Source organism: Venturia canescens, chromosome 8 (genome assembly GCF_019457755.1).
Source record: "Venturia canescens isolate UGA chromosome 8, ASM1945775v1, whole genome shotgun sequence".
NCBI classification, from domain to species: domain Eukaryota; kingdom Metazoa; phylum Arthropoda; class Insecta; order Hymenoptera; family Ichneumonidae; genus Venturia; species Venturia canescens.
The window spans coordinates 22,499,022-22,514,600 of NC_057428.1; the positions used below are offsets into that span (position 1 = coordinate 22,499,022).

The window sequence follows — 15,579 nt, forward strand, 5'->3', positions numbered from 1 at the left end:
AACCAACCATATCGTGAGATTCTTTGGTAATGGGAAATTTATTGAAAGTTTCAAATCAAGTGTGTTCCATCTCAAAAACGAACGTGTGATTCTATTTAATTCCATGTACACTGGGGAAAACTTTGGTGGGATGTGGATGAAACTACGAACCATTATTATTCCGCGCATCCTGTATTGCAGGTAATTTTTTAAGATCCGATAAATACATGTAAATGGTAAAATCTTTATCAAAATAAATGATGGAAATGCGTTATGATGAACAGTTACGGGGTTGAAGAATACTTACGAAACGTACTTTTTTTTTTTTTGTCTTTACTATTACCAAAGGTTTTCGAGTACTCGTCGAATACACAGTACGAATTACGTGACTGTTGAATATTTGTCATCGAATATATGTTTCAGCGCGGAGTGACAGGGTGACATTGTCCATACATTGGCAAATATTTTAAAAGAGAGTAAAAGAATATAGCGAGCGAATAATTGTGTTTTTCATTCTATCGTTGATTATAAAATGCGCGAATGCACGAATGTCAATCATTGTCCTCGTAATGTTGAGCCTTTTGCCATTTTGCGACCATAGTGGAGACTTCCTTCTGTTTCTTGCTTATGCCCAGTTTAGTCTGAAGTAATAGAAAATTGGTTAAATTAATAATAATAATAATAATAATATATATATATATATATATATATATATTCACATTAAACAAGGATCGGAGGTGAAAGTATCTCGCCTGTTTGTTTGCCTCTTTTACCTTCTTTTTTTTTCGTTCCTTTAAAACAGAATCGGTGAGGATAGGTGGTGGCGGTGGCGGTGGTGGTGGTGGTGGTGGTTGTTGGTCGATTTCGGAGGCAGGTTGAATTTGCTGCAGCTGCTGCGGTATCGTTAACGGAATCGGTTCAATCGGTAAGATTTGATCAGTCTCAAGATCACTGCTGCTCCTGATAGCTTTTTCCATCGATGCAATATCATTGTAAAACGAATCGATTGCCAAACCCAGAGTTTCCTTATGACTCTTTATCGGTGGTTTTGCAATAACCCGCGTGTTCGTATACACTTGACCATAATCCACCATAAATTGTACCGCTTCCTGGCCCGTTAATCTATTTGCAGCGGCTATTAAGGCTTGCTGAAAGCATTTTAAAAAATATGTTACACCCAACATTATAAAACGAGCGGTGTTGAGCGAGTCTGTGTGTCGCACATCCATCGTGCCGACACAACGAAGATAATAATTTCAATATTAATAAATAATGTGAGATTGCGACTAACGTTGTGCAAATGTTGATGATAAGTAGGATAATGCATAAGTTGTCCCTGCATGAGAGCGGCGGCGGTATGATGACCAAGAATCGTTGGATCACCGATCGTAGCTGTATAAATTGGATTGGTTGTTTGTGGGGGGGCTGCTGCAGGTGTATACAACATGGTTGACTCGATGGAACGAGCGGCTATCGCGAATGGCATGTCCGGTGGATCGACACCGGGCGGCAAGGGCTCGTTATTCGGAGGGTTTGGTACCGGGGTTGGCGGATGAGGTGGTAACGGTGGTTTACTCAATTTCCTTGGTGAAGGTGGAAGCGGTGGATTCACCAAACTTTCTTTTTCTTCATTTTCCGCTTCATCCGATGCTCCATTGATTTCTATTCGGTGCGATATTTTCAATTGTAAGGAAAAAACGAAAACAAATTATTGACAAATCCCAGATACAAATATTTACCGGTAGTGCATTTTTCTTTCTTCGATTCTGAAATAGTTTCTTGGACACTACCGGTGCCGGTGCCAGAGCCACAGCCAGAGCCACAGCCAGAGCCACAGCCAGAGCCGCCTCTTCTTCTTTTCCCTTTTCTCATATCTTCGGCGTATATTCTCGGGGGAGGTGGAGGACTGGGACTTGAAATTTGAGGAGGCGGCGGTGGTGGCACAGCGACTTGGTTTCGTTCCTTCATTTTGTTACCGTCTAATAATTCCTCTTTCAATAGTTCGCTGTTTCTCATCGGTGGTACTGAAGCTGCTGCTGATGTTATTTGCTGATCTTTGACCGATTGATCTGACTCTACGATCAGATGGTAGCGGTGAAAACTGTTCGTCGAACAATCGACGATTATTTACATTATATTCGAATCGCACTGGGCGAGAGACTTACTTACCTATTATACACGGCTCCTCCTGTCCCTGAGGTGGTGGCGTTGTGCACAATTCCATTTCTTCGGTACCACCGATAACATCAGCCTCCGGATAAGTCCATTGAGCATCGCCGCTCATTGAGTTTCGATAGAAGTAGCGTTTATGCGACCTAGAATCATGCCGCCGCCCCCACCCCCAAAAGAAAACATCAAAAAATGAGAACAAAGAGAATTGACTGATTTTCTTTAGCGTCACACTTTCGACATTTCGTCACTTTAGATTCATTTTTCCTACCCTCCTCGACGCAACATCTCTCAGTTACCACTCGGTGAAAATTGTCTTCATTTTTTTTTCTTCAATTAATACGCTTTAACACTAGTTTATGTGAACCATATTTTGCATCCCTACCTGTAGTCTCGGTTGTTTTTTTTTTCTACCTTTCGAAATTCATACTAAAAAATTATTTATACGTAAGAAAAATGTACCAACGGATGACGGATCTTATTCGACACAAGAAACCATTGGATCATCGACAATAGGAATCATTTTTTTTTTAGATTTTTCCGTTATACGATTGATCACGGATTTGTTTGTCGTTTATAGTTTTCTTTTTCTTTTCATTGCATATTTGTTTGTTCTCTCTCTCTCTCTCACTCTTTCTCTCTTTTCTTCAATTTTCAAGGTAGCTGATTCCGATTGTCCGTTTGTGAAAGATTCGTATGCATTCAATGATGACCCTTTTGTATTTTTAGAGCATCGAGATTATAAATATAGAGCGAAACGTTGAATATCGCGAAACTTGAACATGTCAATCCACTATTATATCTATATTCAATGGTTTTTGAGCTTTTCTCGTGTTCCTCGCGATCAGCATCGACTGAAATCAGTTTCGCTTCCCCGTCATACCTATAACACTAAGACAAAGTATAAATCATGAAATTTCAACAAAAGTATCAAGGAATAATCAGTTCTCACATACAAACCGTTCCTCCCCGCGGATGATTTTGCTTTTGCAAAACGGGTAACGCCACGAGACGAATCGTTCGTCGAACAATTGTCCCTGCGGAATGTGTATTTTGCAAGCCCCCCCCGCCCTCCCCCCTCGCGCGCCCGCGAAATAAGAGAAAAATAGGCTTTTTGAGGTTTTGTCGATTTGTTGAAAACATTATCTTGGAACAACGATGAGGCTGGTCCGCAATAATATTGCAATTGAATGCGAGTTCGATGTATAAGTATTGGAATGAATGAATAATTTTGAGGAAGGTCAGCCCCCACGTTTCACGCACGTACCTCACGTTTCACCGCCGTCGCAGTGACGACGACATGTTTTCCGTTGTGCAATCATCTTAATTCTCGCCGCACGATAGTTAATTCGTTGAAACGATAATAAAATGATGAAGAAAATGCATAGAGTTGAGGTTTCGCTTGACCTTCCGCACGCATCAACCCCGCCCGGACCCCCCATCTCGTTTTTTTTTGTTTTTTTGTTTTTTTTGTTTTTTTTTGTTTTTTTTTTTTTTTTTTTTTTAATTGACTTTTACGCTGGGGATACCGTACCTATCCCATTGACAATCCCATCCCGGTGGAGCAGCTGCTTCCTCCAGACGTTCCAATTCACGCCCCGTGCCGGTCAGCCAATTTTCCAGATAATTGTTACGGAGCTCGCGAGCTTCCCACGCCGCGAGTAGAGTCTGAAATCAAATTCATCAGCTTGCTAATCAGCCTCTCTCGGTCGTAGTCGGTGAAAAAATTGTTTATTTTTCTCTTTGAAATTTCGACTACGTACTTGAAGTTGAATCGCCATGACTTGAACGGCCGAAGCAGGTTGACCACCTTCCGATAAAAATTTCAATTTTTCCATTATCGTCTCCGTCGTTCTTCTCAGCTCCTTCATTTCGTCATCAGTTTTTTCCTTTGCCCCGGTCTGTTCCACTTTCGCGACACTCGGTTCCTCGAATTTTTCCGTCGCCGAAATTATTGTTTTTCGATCTGCCCGATCCTCACTTTCCTCCTCTACGATTTCATTTTCTGGCTCTATTTCGGGAGCGATCATGGCCGCCGCCGCCGCCGCCGCCGCCGCCGCCGTCACCTCAGTTTTACTTACATTGTCAGCTTCAACGCTTCTGCTGCTCTTGCTCGGTATTACTAAAATACCGTAATAATTAGTAGTTGAACGAATGGAACTAAAAACAATAAATTGATTTTCGCAACGTACCATCGAATGCAATTCTTCTCTTTCTCTGAAAAGCCTTTGACGGCGTTTCCAAATTATCGAAGAATATATTGGCTTTCGGGAGGGGTTCGTCCTCAATTCGAACGATTCTCGTTTCCTCCGTTGTACTACAACACTCCTCATCATTATCGGCTCTCCGCGACTCGGATCCAAGCTCTTCCTTCGTATGTCTACTCTCGTCATTGATATTGTCGACTTTATCATTACCCGTGCAATGATATTGAAATATTTTCACGCTTCCAGAATCCGTGTATTTAGTTTCAATTTTTTTAACGGTTCCGTCTTGCGTTACTATCGTGGATGCTGCCTTTTCGGAGAAATCACCGATTGGAAAGAGAGGCTCGAGTATCGTTTCTACTTTTGGCGTAATTTCATCCTCCATGTCTGAATCATCCGCGTAACCAGGAACAAGAGAAAATTTCAATTTCTTGGTAGAAATCGAAGATTCCGCATTGTTCGATACTTTGGTATGCGGGGTCAGTTTATTATTTTCGTACGAGATTTCAGTATCGAGAATTGTCCAAGTTTTTTGCTCTTCGCCGCCGTCTCTCGTTCCACGTTTTCTTCTCTTTCGAGCCTCCTCTTCTTTTGTCGGCCTTTTTTCACCAGCTCCGTCGTTTCTACTGGAATTTTCAGGCCCGTGAACCAACGGTACTATACCGGCTGGTAGGACAGGTCCTATTTTTCCGTTCCCCGCGTTATTCTCCGTATTCCTATTCGTTGACATGAGACTCTTCCAAGATTGAGTGGGTGTCGGATTGTTTTCTCGGTATCGATCTTTCGTCGGCGAATCATTCTCGCTCATCTCAGATTCACTTCCGTCACTCGGGAACGACGTTATCATTTCGATTTTCCTGCAACGGTAACGGGGGAGGGGGGAAATGAATAATGAAAAACACGTTCAGCCATTTCCTCGCTCTTGATAGAACCTTACCCGTCGTCCGACTCTTCGTCCATTCCCAGCGAATCTTTCGACGTATTGGGCTCAGTTTTCAACGTTCGTTGCGAATTTGCCAAATAACTCACTTGTCTGTTTCGATTTCTAGCTACAACCTCCTTCGGTATCATTCCTTCGGGTATATTTATTTGTGGTTGAGGATCTAAATATGATCATAAATATGGGATTAATGAAATTTTTATCTATTAGTCCGATAATGTGTGTACACTTTGATATTCCAAACTTTGCTCATCTCTTCGATGTAACGTAACAAGTGTCTCTCACAAGTGTTTTGAGAAAAATTGACCCATTGAGTACTGTAGGAAGTACGATTTAGGGAATCTTGTTGATTCCTTTCTTTCAACAATTTTATTTCCTCCGGCACCTCCCACGTTACTTCATTCGTTCGAACATGCCAATAATAGGGATAGCCTGTGGAATCATCGAAGCATTCCTGCCATACTGAATAACAAAAAAGTCTTGATCAATACGTTTCGATTGCGATGGAAATATCAAAGATCGTAAATTCTTAACGTGTCGCAGGTTTTGAAGGTGCTTACGAATAGAAGATTCTTCTGCGGAAAAACGATTCGTTGCTTTTTCGCTTTCTCCATCCTCCGAATTTAGTTTTTTTTCTAAATTTTCTACCGGCGGTACTCCCGGAGCGATCAGTTGTATTTCCTAGAAAAGAATAGGAACCGACTTTTTAGCTGATAAATCAAAATGTGTTTGTTGCCTCGTCAGGTAGATCAACGCGACAAAACCTTGAGAAAATCATTGACTTTGTCATCGAGTTTCTTCCCATTGTTTCTCGAATCTTCGGTCTCGCTATCCGAGTTGTATTGTTCCAAAAGGTTACTGAGCGGATTACCAGGTACTTTGTTTTGCCCACAATCCTCGGTAGGAATTTCTTCATATTTGTCTGAACATAGAGAAAGGAGGAACATTTTATTATTTAATCTATATGAATTTGACAAAGCGTGCAGAGTCAATGCTTTTTTTCTTTTGCCAAACTCATGGTTAAATACTTTGCCAACGTCTGCGAGGTGAATCGGACTGCTCGGCATTTATATCCAGAACTTGTCTTCTTTGACTTCTTTGTCTCTTCATATCGCGTTAACAAGTATAGCGCGTATTTATATCAATTGCATAGCTGATGTTAACGTTTAGCTTCACCACACCGCAATAGCGTTTTTGTATTCAATAACACACGCGACGTCGTCGGTTGAATTTTATTGAATCGCTCGAAGGAATAATGATGACCGTTATTAAATGCGAACTGTCATTAAAAATCCGCATACAATAATTACGGCAAAAATATCATTCACGTGTGTTCCATAACCTCGAGACACCTATTCGCGAAGAGGTTGAAATTCCAAGTCCGAAATCGTGAATAACAAAATCGATCCACATTTGTCTTGGAGAAAAAATGGTTACTGCGCAAAATATGAAGCTTGATTTGCGGTACGAGTGTACGCTTAATGATTCTTGATAATCGTATAATTATATCGAGGCAGCAAGTCTGCTTCAACGATACTTTATCCGAATCCGAACCGAATGACAGAGATTCTTGGGCTTTCGTCGTCGTTTTCGTACAGAAACAGAAGCAGCTGCTTGGTCGTCTCATTCGCACGGACGGCGAAGCGATGTTCCGGATATCACCACCGTCGCGGCGCCGTCGGCACCGTCGTGTCTGGGTCGGGTCGCACGCACGATGCATGTACACTTGGCGGCGACAATGCACAATAGCGCTCCTCTCTATTTCGCAACGCAAGTTTACTGGTTTTTTTTTTATGTCCATTTTACACAAAATATAAAAATAACCGAGACTCTACTCTACTCAGTCTCTTGATATATATCAATTTTCATTTTTACACTCGTACATAGTTCAAAATTCCTCGTTTCTCTAATTTTGCAATCACGAAATTTGAATTGGAGGATAATCGCGCGGGTTTTATAATTAATCAAAGAGCGCAGATTGCGTTTACGAAGGGTTCATTTATTATATAGTAGGATTCCATAAATTGTGGCTTTATATTTCAATGGAAAATCCCGTATCAGAATGATTCAACCTGTAATACCAGAAATGTATTTTTGTGTACATGTAATAATAATTTGACAATACAATTACATTCTACAATTCACGCGCGCTTGCAACCGCGCGCACACGGACTGTGATAATAATAAAGAATTATTATAGCAGAACAATATCGCGCTCAACAGCCGTAGTTACAATGAATTTTTTTCATTTTTTAATAACAACCGTAGGATAAAGAAATTTGAAATATTGACATCTTTTCGTCGTATAGGTAAAACTTTGTTATAAAATATAATGACCGCTTTTCTTTTTTATCAATCTGGTATTTTGTGCTCAACCTGCTCTGTTGTTATATAGCTGCTTTTGCTATGACGGCATAAATTTGGGATTTTATATATATATATATATATATATATATATATTGTTGTTGTTACGCCGGATGGTTTACGTAATAAAACCGGAAAAATGGGAAAATTTGAGCGAGAGAACATCACGAGAATACCCGACAAAGTCCCTTTTGCCGAAAAATGGACACGCAGGTGCTGAACAAACGAAGAGGAATACAAAGACTATTTTTTTTCATCACAATTTTCTACCAAACCGTTTTATATTCGGTATATATATATATGAATTATCATATCACAGCGTCAACTATTTCATACCAATTGGGGCGCTATATAGAGCAGTCTTGTAACGACGCGCATTTTCGCGTGGGCTCAACACTTGTATACTTCTTTTACAATCACACGATAATACTTTTGTTCGTTTTTCATTGATTTTTTTCTCTCTCATCGTTCCGAATTTTTTCACTTTGATTTTTCTGTTCATTAGCGTTATAGCCTCGTTTACTGCTTCGCTAATGCTAATTGTGAAAGATTTTTTTTCATTTTTATAATGTGAATACAGTACTAGTATAGAATTGAAGTACAATTATATTATACTAAATAAGGCAGCCGCCATGCATCTCCGGAGCGGGCACGTTTACAGACGTTTTATTTTCCCCAAAAGAGCTAATCTCGCTTAAAGTCCTCTTACGATACGACGTTTCCTATCGGTATTCTCAAATTAACCATTTGCTTATTCAATATGTAGTAAAAGTTTCGCGTGCCGAGTCAAATCTCTCCGTCAGCTCCTTGGCGAGGAAAAAAAAAAGTGTCCCCAATATGACGAATTTTCGGCAGCGGAGCGTATGCAGTGTGCATGCTTCGATAACGCCACATCTTTTTCCTTTAATCACCATCACACGCACACGTATAAAAAATTCATGAAACCTGGATCAATGGACCATCCATAGTGATAAAATTGTCTTTTCCGGTTGCTGCGCTATTGGATGAGAAACGGACGGTTATTCAATTTTCTTGCGTTCCGAGAGATTCATCTCTCTCTCTCTCTCTTCTTCAATGTTATCAGAGGGAATCGAGTCTGGTGTAGCCTTCGTGTGCGTTTTCAACGTCAACGTCAAACAACGAGGTGCTCTCTCTCGCGAGGATAGCGAGCGAATATTCGACAGATTTACAAAATTGACATTATTTCATTATTTCTCACCGTTCAGACTGTACTTTTTGATAATTTAACTTTGGCCTAGCTATAGTTTCGACAGATATGGCCATTATCATTAACGCGGGTAGTTTCGCCATTGAAAGGAAGTAATGTTGGTGAATGAAATTATTCCAATCAAATATATTTCTTAACGTGAGCCATCTTCTTATTATTTTTACCCAGCAGCATTACCCTGCTCATTATTTTTTTTTTTTTATTCTCCTTATCGATGCGTTAAACGCAAAGAATATTCAGAGACGGGTGGTGTTTCAGTCGTTTCGTATTTACCTGGCAATTATTGTCGGATTGGACGCGCGTGCCGCTTTATCATTTACTTTTCATCCGAAGAATACGAAAGAATATTATTGTTAATAGCTCGTAAATACTGGAAACTACATAAAAATCAACAAATTGTGTCGGGTTAATTAAATCTATAGTTAAAGATAATTCTGATGACTAGATGCGTTTGGGAATGAATTTTCAAGCGGAATTTCTATTACTGTATCGAGCACGCGCTCGTAGAATTTTCAGAATGGTCAGTCGATGCTGCTGCTGCTGCTGCTGCTGCTGCCGCCGCCGCCGTCCGTCTCTTTATTCCTTCGAGATATACCTCACGATTGAACAAACCACCCGCAAGAGGAATTCTAAAAAGGAAGACGGTGCGATAAATCGATGAAATGAAAAAAAAAAAAAAAAAGCGAAGCGTTGGGGATAACGGATTCGCGATTGGCAGAAGCAGGCTTTATATGAGAAAAACTCACGTGTCAATGCCGGGTCGGAGGGTAGTTTTGAAAACGCCCCAAACGGGTTTGTGATCGGATGTGCATATGCTGGGAACGGAATCGTAAACGAGGCATTCGATAATGGCATCTTTGTAAGATGAGCCGGTACTCTCGTGGCTAACGCGTCGAATATAGCCGGTTCGAGGGTGAGTCTTACCCTTGAAGAGAATACGATCGGTATATGCGGGTACGCGTTGTTTGCTGCTGGTATCAAAATTCTGAGTGCCAGGATCGTATTTGTACGTCGGTGGAAAAGTAATGGGAGCTTCTTGGAAGCCCCGGAGAACAGCGCCCTCGTTGAGGGTCGCGCGCAACTGATCGGCGCGAAGGCTGATGGGCGATTCCCGGGGAAAGCTCGTGTCGGAAATCCACTGTATTACTTGCTCCCGGGGTTGCAACAGTCGGAAGTTAAGATCACCGCACCAAAAAACGCAATCAAAGTTTTGGGTGACGTCTTTGGTGCTCCTGTGTCTCGTTGGTATGTCTTTCGGTAATTCGATATTCCTAACGATTCTCTTTATGTCGTTAACCCGTTCCTTAACTTTGTCCTGATGGGCGGTCAGATGAGCGGTTACGAATAGAAAACTCGTACCGAATAGCACGAGGGCAAGCGCAACCGCGCCCTTGGTACGAAAAGCCGTTCCTGTCCTCGTAGAAAAGCAATCCTCCTCGGGTACCGAACAGAACCATATGAGGTCTCGCCTTATAAAAAGGGCGAGATGCAAAGTTCCGAGTGCGGTACTCGTTAGAAGAACGTGCGACGGTCCGAGAGTTTCTTGCAACGCAGCTTCCCACTCGGCCCGTTCCGAGCACGACTCTTGGGTACCAATTGCCAGCAAATCCGGTACGGTTTTTATCTCGGACGGTAGCATAAAATCGTTCAATTCCTTTGGCGGTGTTTGACCGTTCATGTTCCACGTACCCACGAATATTCGTATTTCCCGATTGGGCAGTACTTTCTCAAGTTCGACAGGACCGAGCAACGAATTTGCTGCTATACGACCGTGAAGAAAATTTCTGCAATCCAATATTATATATTTTATATATTTATTATAAGTATACCTTTTACACACCGCTCTCTTTTCCTCGCGCGCGCCCCCGGTCTCCTTTAAACACATTAAAATCACCGTTCTCGAGCTTTTTCCGTTGGTATCAAATTGAGAACTTGAGCTGCTAGCAAAGATCTTTTAGCGAGGCTATCCATCCTCGCGGTCGCTCCTCCTTCGTGGTCAAGCCGAGCCTCCTCCCCCCTCACATTACGCTGACATTTTATTTTCTTCGAGAGAGCATCGTGCGAGGTTGAACGCGGCTTGAGAAGAGGAATCGGAGCGCTTCGTACCGACTCCGGACTCGAGTAACGCATCGAATTTGTCGGGGAATTTGCTACGATATCGTCGGCTGATCCTCGATGCCCCAATCTACGTCTCAGTGACGAACAAGGCATATTAGGCGAAGTTGAATCCGCTGAAGATGAATTATCCCCTGTGCAAACGATATATATACGATTAACAAACGAATACAATTAAAAATAAAACGATCCTCCGGCCTCGCCAAAATTAATTACCATTCTTATAATAACAACAGCCTATAGTAGAGGCGCGCGGGCTCGCTCGCAAATCGGAATCTTAATAAATGCTCATTTAACGTACATAATAACGATCTCAATCGACGACCTCGTGTCATTTTGTCGTCGCAATTGTTGAGGCGTAATCGCGGCGTCTGCTATTGCGCCACGCCACGCTCCCGCCCATTTACACCCACGATTACGCTGCTCTCATCGCATAATAATACGAGACGCGCTTCGATGTCGCGTATTATGCTATGTGCGTATATGATATGATGATCTAGATTAATTATAATAACGCGCCGATTAAAATTATTGCATGCCGATAACGGCGGTATCGCCTTTACCTTTGGTGCTCTTGCCGCTGCTCGCTTCCAATTTTTTCTCCTGCTTATTATGAAAACGCACGATACTATAAACTTTATGAGGATCGTACGACTGTCTCTCCATTTGTAAGAAGAAATAAGATATATATTTTCCTTTGGTAAAATACAATTCCTCGTAATCGAATTGGTCCTCGCGTTCCGCCCGAATAAATTCCTTATTTTCCATTTCCGATAATCCCGTCGATGAGCACGAGCCCGAGTCGCTCGTCCAATCCTCGCTGTCACTGTCGCTCTCGCTGTTCCTATACTCCTCATCCCGCTCCCGTCTATCGCTTTTTATTAATTTTTCTTTTTTTTCAACCAACTTTTTATTTGCCTCCATTTCCGAAAAGTTGTCAATTTCATTTGGAGCGTCGTAATCGGCCGCTACTACCACCACCACCGTTGCCACCTTATTTCCCCGATCTTTTTTTTTCAATAATTCTTTCTCTCCATCATCATATTTATCGTCCGAGCAGGCTTCACCGGAAATTACACTATCGCCCGCAACACCGCGGCTCTGAGCCTCATTATCCGCGTTCACCTCTTTTGATTCTGATTTCATCAACGTGACATCTGTCAAATTTATTGGTGACGACGCCGCCGCCGCCGCCGCCATCGGTATACTACTACAGCAGACGGCGGCGGCACCGCCGCTTTCCGATCTTCCTGAATTCCCAGTAGCAGCAGTATTCTCCTGCTTCGGTTGCTCCCTCTGGTATTCCTCCTTCATTATCTCATTATTTTTTTTCACCAATGCGCGCGAAAATTTCACCAAAAACGACTCTTTTTTCTTTTTCGCTAATGATTTAGCCGGCATGCTGACGCCGCCGCCTCTTATTCGTTCCTCCATCTCCTTATTTTATTATATCAATATATTATTCCCGAACGCGACAGATTTTTTTTAACGAGTGTGCGACCGATGTGTATTAATTTGATGTGAAAAATTATATCGACACGAAGGTATGCGTTCGACGAACGCAACCCGACTGAACTGAACACAACGAAAATAAGAGCAGTTGCTCCTCTCACAAATACTTCCGCCCCCCCTTTGGCCGCTGCGTCTTCATCGGATCGGTGCATGTGTGTGGTGCCACGAGCAGCCACGAGCTCGTCTTACTATTCAGCGTTGCGTGCGCGCCACCACCGCTTATCCCTTCCCCTTCTCTCACCGCTAAACACCGACAACCGACGCCGCTCCGTTCCGTCCGCGGTTCTACACATTCTACACTATATATAGGGGGGTGCTTGTGGCCTGCTATCTTTGCAAGAATAAGGACCTTCGACAGGCCTAATCGCCGAATCATCTTTCAAATACAAATACTATATAAAATGGATATAGAATTTTCTTACCTCCGTTATTACAAGCGGAGATGTCGGAATATCGAGCGTCGCAGCTGTTGCTTATCTTTTCATGACAATCCGAAGAAATTTGTTTCCTCAGGAGAGGAGAGGTGCTTCCTTGTTCCGTTGAAACGGTTATTGGCTCGCGTTCGCAGTTCTCATTCCTCGAATCGATGAAAAACTTTGCGGCCAATGTAGCCGTAGAGGTTTCAACAAGGGCAGGTGTCGTATTATCCTCGTAACCCTCGGCGGTCATGCTCCTCGGAGGAGTGACGCTTCTCTCCGTCATGGCACAGCAAAGAGACAATTTGGTACTGGTGTTAGAGGCGTGAATAATCGAACGATCGATTCGAGAATCTTTGTCGCTCGTTATTATTCCACCTTCCTCGTGCCCGTGAGGGACCTCGGAGCATCCCACTCTCGTCTTTTTATTGTTCATAAGCATGCGACAGAGTGATTTTTTTTTTTCCTTCGTTTTCGGTGATGTTTCCGCCACCCGCGCCAAATTTTTTGACTCTCCGTCCTCCATTACAATCCGCTGGGTAATGCCCCCCGCCCCGCGCGCTCGGGTAGTACCTCGTCGTTTCGATTAACCAATTAGTGTCTTATTTTCATATTGCAAGTATGAAACACAACGAAGGGAGCTAAAATTTTGAGGAGCGACACCGTTATATATATTATTCCCATTTGGAAATCGAAAAAGCGGCGGCACTATACTTATTTCATTCATGTTATTGCTGCAAAAGTTATTGCGATATGTCAATTACCGTTTAACGCCGTGCGTGCTGACAAATTTTTAACCAATCTTTTTGTTCGATGACGGAAGGTGGAGCAGAATAATCCCGCCAGCTTTCAAAATCGTTCGCCCGCCTCAACGAATTTTTCATCTTTACCGTGTATCCTGCTATATATCCTGCTTTGCGATGCATGACAATTAACGCGCGCGCGCCCTCGTGGTTATTTCGACGACGCGACATACATGCACGCACCACCTACACTCTATACGCGAAAGCAACACAAACTCGCGACAAGAATATTGCAACGTATTTTATATTTACGTTATTACCGAAGAATCAATGATAGGTTGACAACGAAATAAATCATGTCAACTCTCACACCAGCTTCCATTTTTTTTTTATGAAAAAAAATATATTTATATTTATATTGACTATCTTCACTCTCTCTAACGCGACGAATAAATTTTTAACAAGACGAACGATCCGATGTTTCGGACCGTTTCATATTATTTGTTTGCAGGCTAACATATTCGATCATTATCACTATAGCACCCGTTTTTTTTTTTATTATTATACTGCTCGCACTAACACCGTCGTCATCGTTCTCGTCGTCTTCGTCTTCGTCGTCTTCGTCTTCGTCGTCTTCGTCGTCGTCGTCGTCGTCGTCGTCGTCGTCGTCGTCGTCGTCGTCGTCGACGTCGAGACGACATCGAAAGACGAAACGAACGTTCAACGTTCAACCGATATGACGGTTCGATCTATAATAGTCCGCTATATATTATTATGTAATATATAGCCGTAATCCAAAACCTGCTGCTGCTAACGCCGCCAACGCTATATTAGCAACACACATATTCGCCAGTATACTGGCAGTAGGTTATGATATGGAACACAGCCATTGTCCAGATGTTCAACTCCGCCGATAACCTTTTTGCACTACCGTGCAACCGTGCAGCACACCCACCACTGCACGCACCGGTGCGGGGACTGGTGGGGACTCGACAGACCCCGTTTTCTTCGACGCGGTTCAAACTCGGTTCAATTTTTTTTATATAGTTTCGAGATAGGATGAACCGAGTTTGAACTCAGATTAACGTTGGAGAAAACGGGCATTAGTGTTGAACGTTGAACGGCGACGCGATGATCGTCGTCGTCGTCGCCGCGGCGGCGAGGAGTGAACGTATCCAATCCAATGAGATATATTATTGTTCATATTTTTAGTAGTGTGGGTAAGTAGTGGCCACACACGCTCGCATAAGCACACACATACCACATACTATATGCGCAGCGGCGGTGCATGGTTGGTGTGGTGTGGTGGTCGTGTCATATGCTGGCTAAACGCGCGATACAACACGATTCTGCAACAGAATCGTTCAATTATCGAATTGTTCATTATCCTCATTAAATATTTTAGAGCAAACTTTTTTTTGATAAATTTACTCGTTACTCGCTACCGCGACTCTAAAATCCTGTAAGTAAATATATATTGGCTGTCAGAATTTAGCAACCGATAACGAAACAGTTTTGTGGTGCCATCTGGAAAATAAGAATATAATGACTACGTTTACACGTTGTTACACGGGGCGGGGGGAACCCGCGAGACTTTTATTCCGGTTTAGACTTTTATTCTGATATTTCGTTATTTCAGGTGTTGAGGAGTACCGTTGTATAGCGTTATAACTAAACCAGAATAAAAGCTCTTCTTCCGGTTTAGTTATATATATATCCGTCTGTATTTACAAATACGGAATAAACGTAGCAAATTGAAAAAAGAAGCGAAGAAGCGGCAGCATCACAATGACGATGATGAGAACGGATATTCCCATCGTCTCCGTTGATGATGATAATATATGGGTGATGCGGCGGAAGGAGAATGTGGTCTTCCATAGCACGGCGCCACAATCGACCCGTTTTT

The 15,579-nt window shown here is 42.5% G+C and overlaps 2 protein-coding genes across 5 annotated transcripts; both read right to left on the minus strand.

Annotated features, from left to right (window-relative positions):
- Nucleotides 1-19: 19 nt before the first annotated feature.
- On the minus strand, nucleotides 20-6,960 carry LOC122414866 (formin-binding protein 4-like). 3 transcript variants are annotated; one of them, XM_043426482.1, is made up of 13 exons: nucleotides 6,324-6,960; nucleotides 6,078-6,217; nucleotides 5,856-5,976; nucleotides 5,581-5,757; nucleotides 5,293-5,458; nucleotides 4,341-5,212; nucleotides 3,912-4,270; nucleotides 3,683-3,816; nucleotides 2,149-2,294; nucleotides 1,719-2,054; nucleotides 1,271-1,641; nucleotides 753-1,127; nucleotides 20-620 (listed from the first exon to the last, which is right to left on the minus strand). In XM_043426482.1, the coding sequence occupies exons 1-13, from the start codon at nucleotides 6,403-6,405 to the stop codon at nucleotides 531-533; spliced, it is 3,369 nt and encodes a 1,122-aa protein (XP_043282417.1). In that variant the 5' UTR covers nucleotides 6,406-6,960; the 3' UTR covers nucleotides 20-530. The 3 variants fall into 3 exon arrangements, with proteins under 3 accessions (XP_043282417.1, XP_043282416.1, XP_043282418.1); XM_043426481.1 differs by having other exon boundaries at nucleotides 6,060-6,217; XM_043426483.1 differs by lacking the exons at nucleotides 5,856-5,976; nucleotides 6,078-6,217; nucleotides 6,324-6,960 and having other exon boundaries at nucleotides 5,540-5,717.
- A 317-nt stretch (nucleotides 6,961-7,277) lies between these two features.
- INPP5E (Inositol-3-phosphate synthase) lies at nucleotides 7,278-14,422 on the minus strand. 2 transcript variants are annotated; one of them, XM_043426517.1, is made up of 5 exons: nucleotides 13,695-14,422; nucleotides 12,937-13,571; nucleotides 10,782-11,136; nucleotides 9,634-10,671; nucleotides 7,278-9,516 (listed from the first exon to the last, which is right to left on the minus strand). In XM_043426517.1, exons 2-5 carry the CDS (start codon nucleotides 13,454-13,456, stop codon nucleotides 9,369-9,371), a joined length of 2,061 nt encoding a protein of 686 aa, XP_043282452.1. In that variant the 5' UTR covers nucleotides 13,457-13,571; nucleotides 13,695-14,422; the 3' UTR covers nucleotides 7,278-9,368. The 2 variants fall into 2 exon arrangements, with proteins under 2 accessions (XP_043282452.1, XP_043282451.1); XM_043426516.1 differs by lacking the exons at nucleotides 12,937-13,571; nucleotides 13,695-14,422 and adding an exon at nucleotides 11,566-12,759.
- Between the last annotated feature and the right edge of the window lie 1,157 nt (nucleotides 14,423-15,579).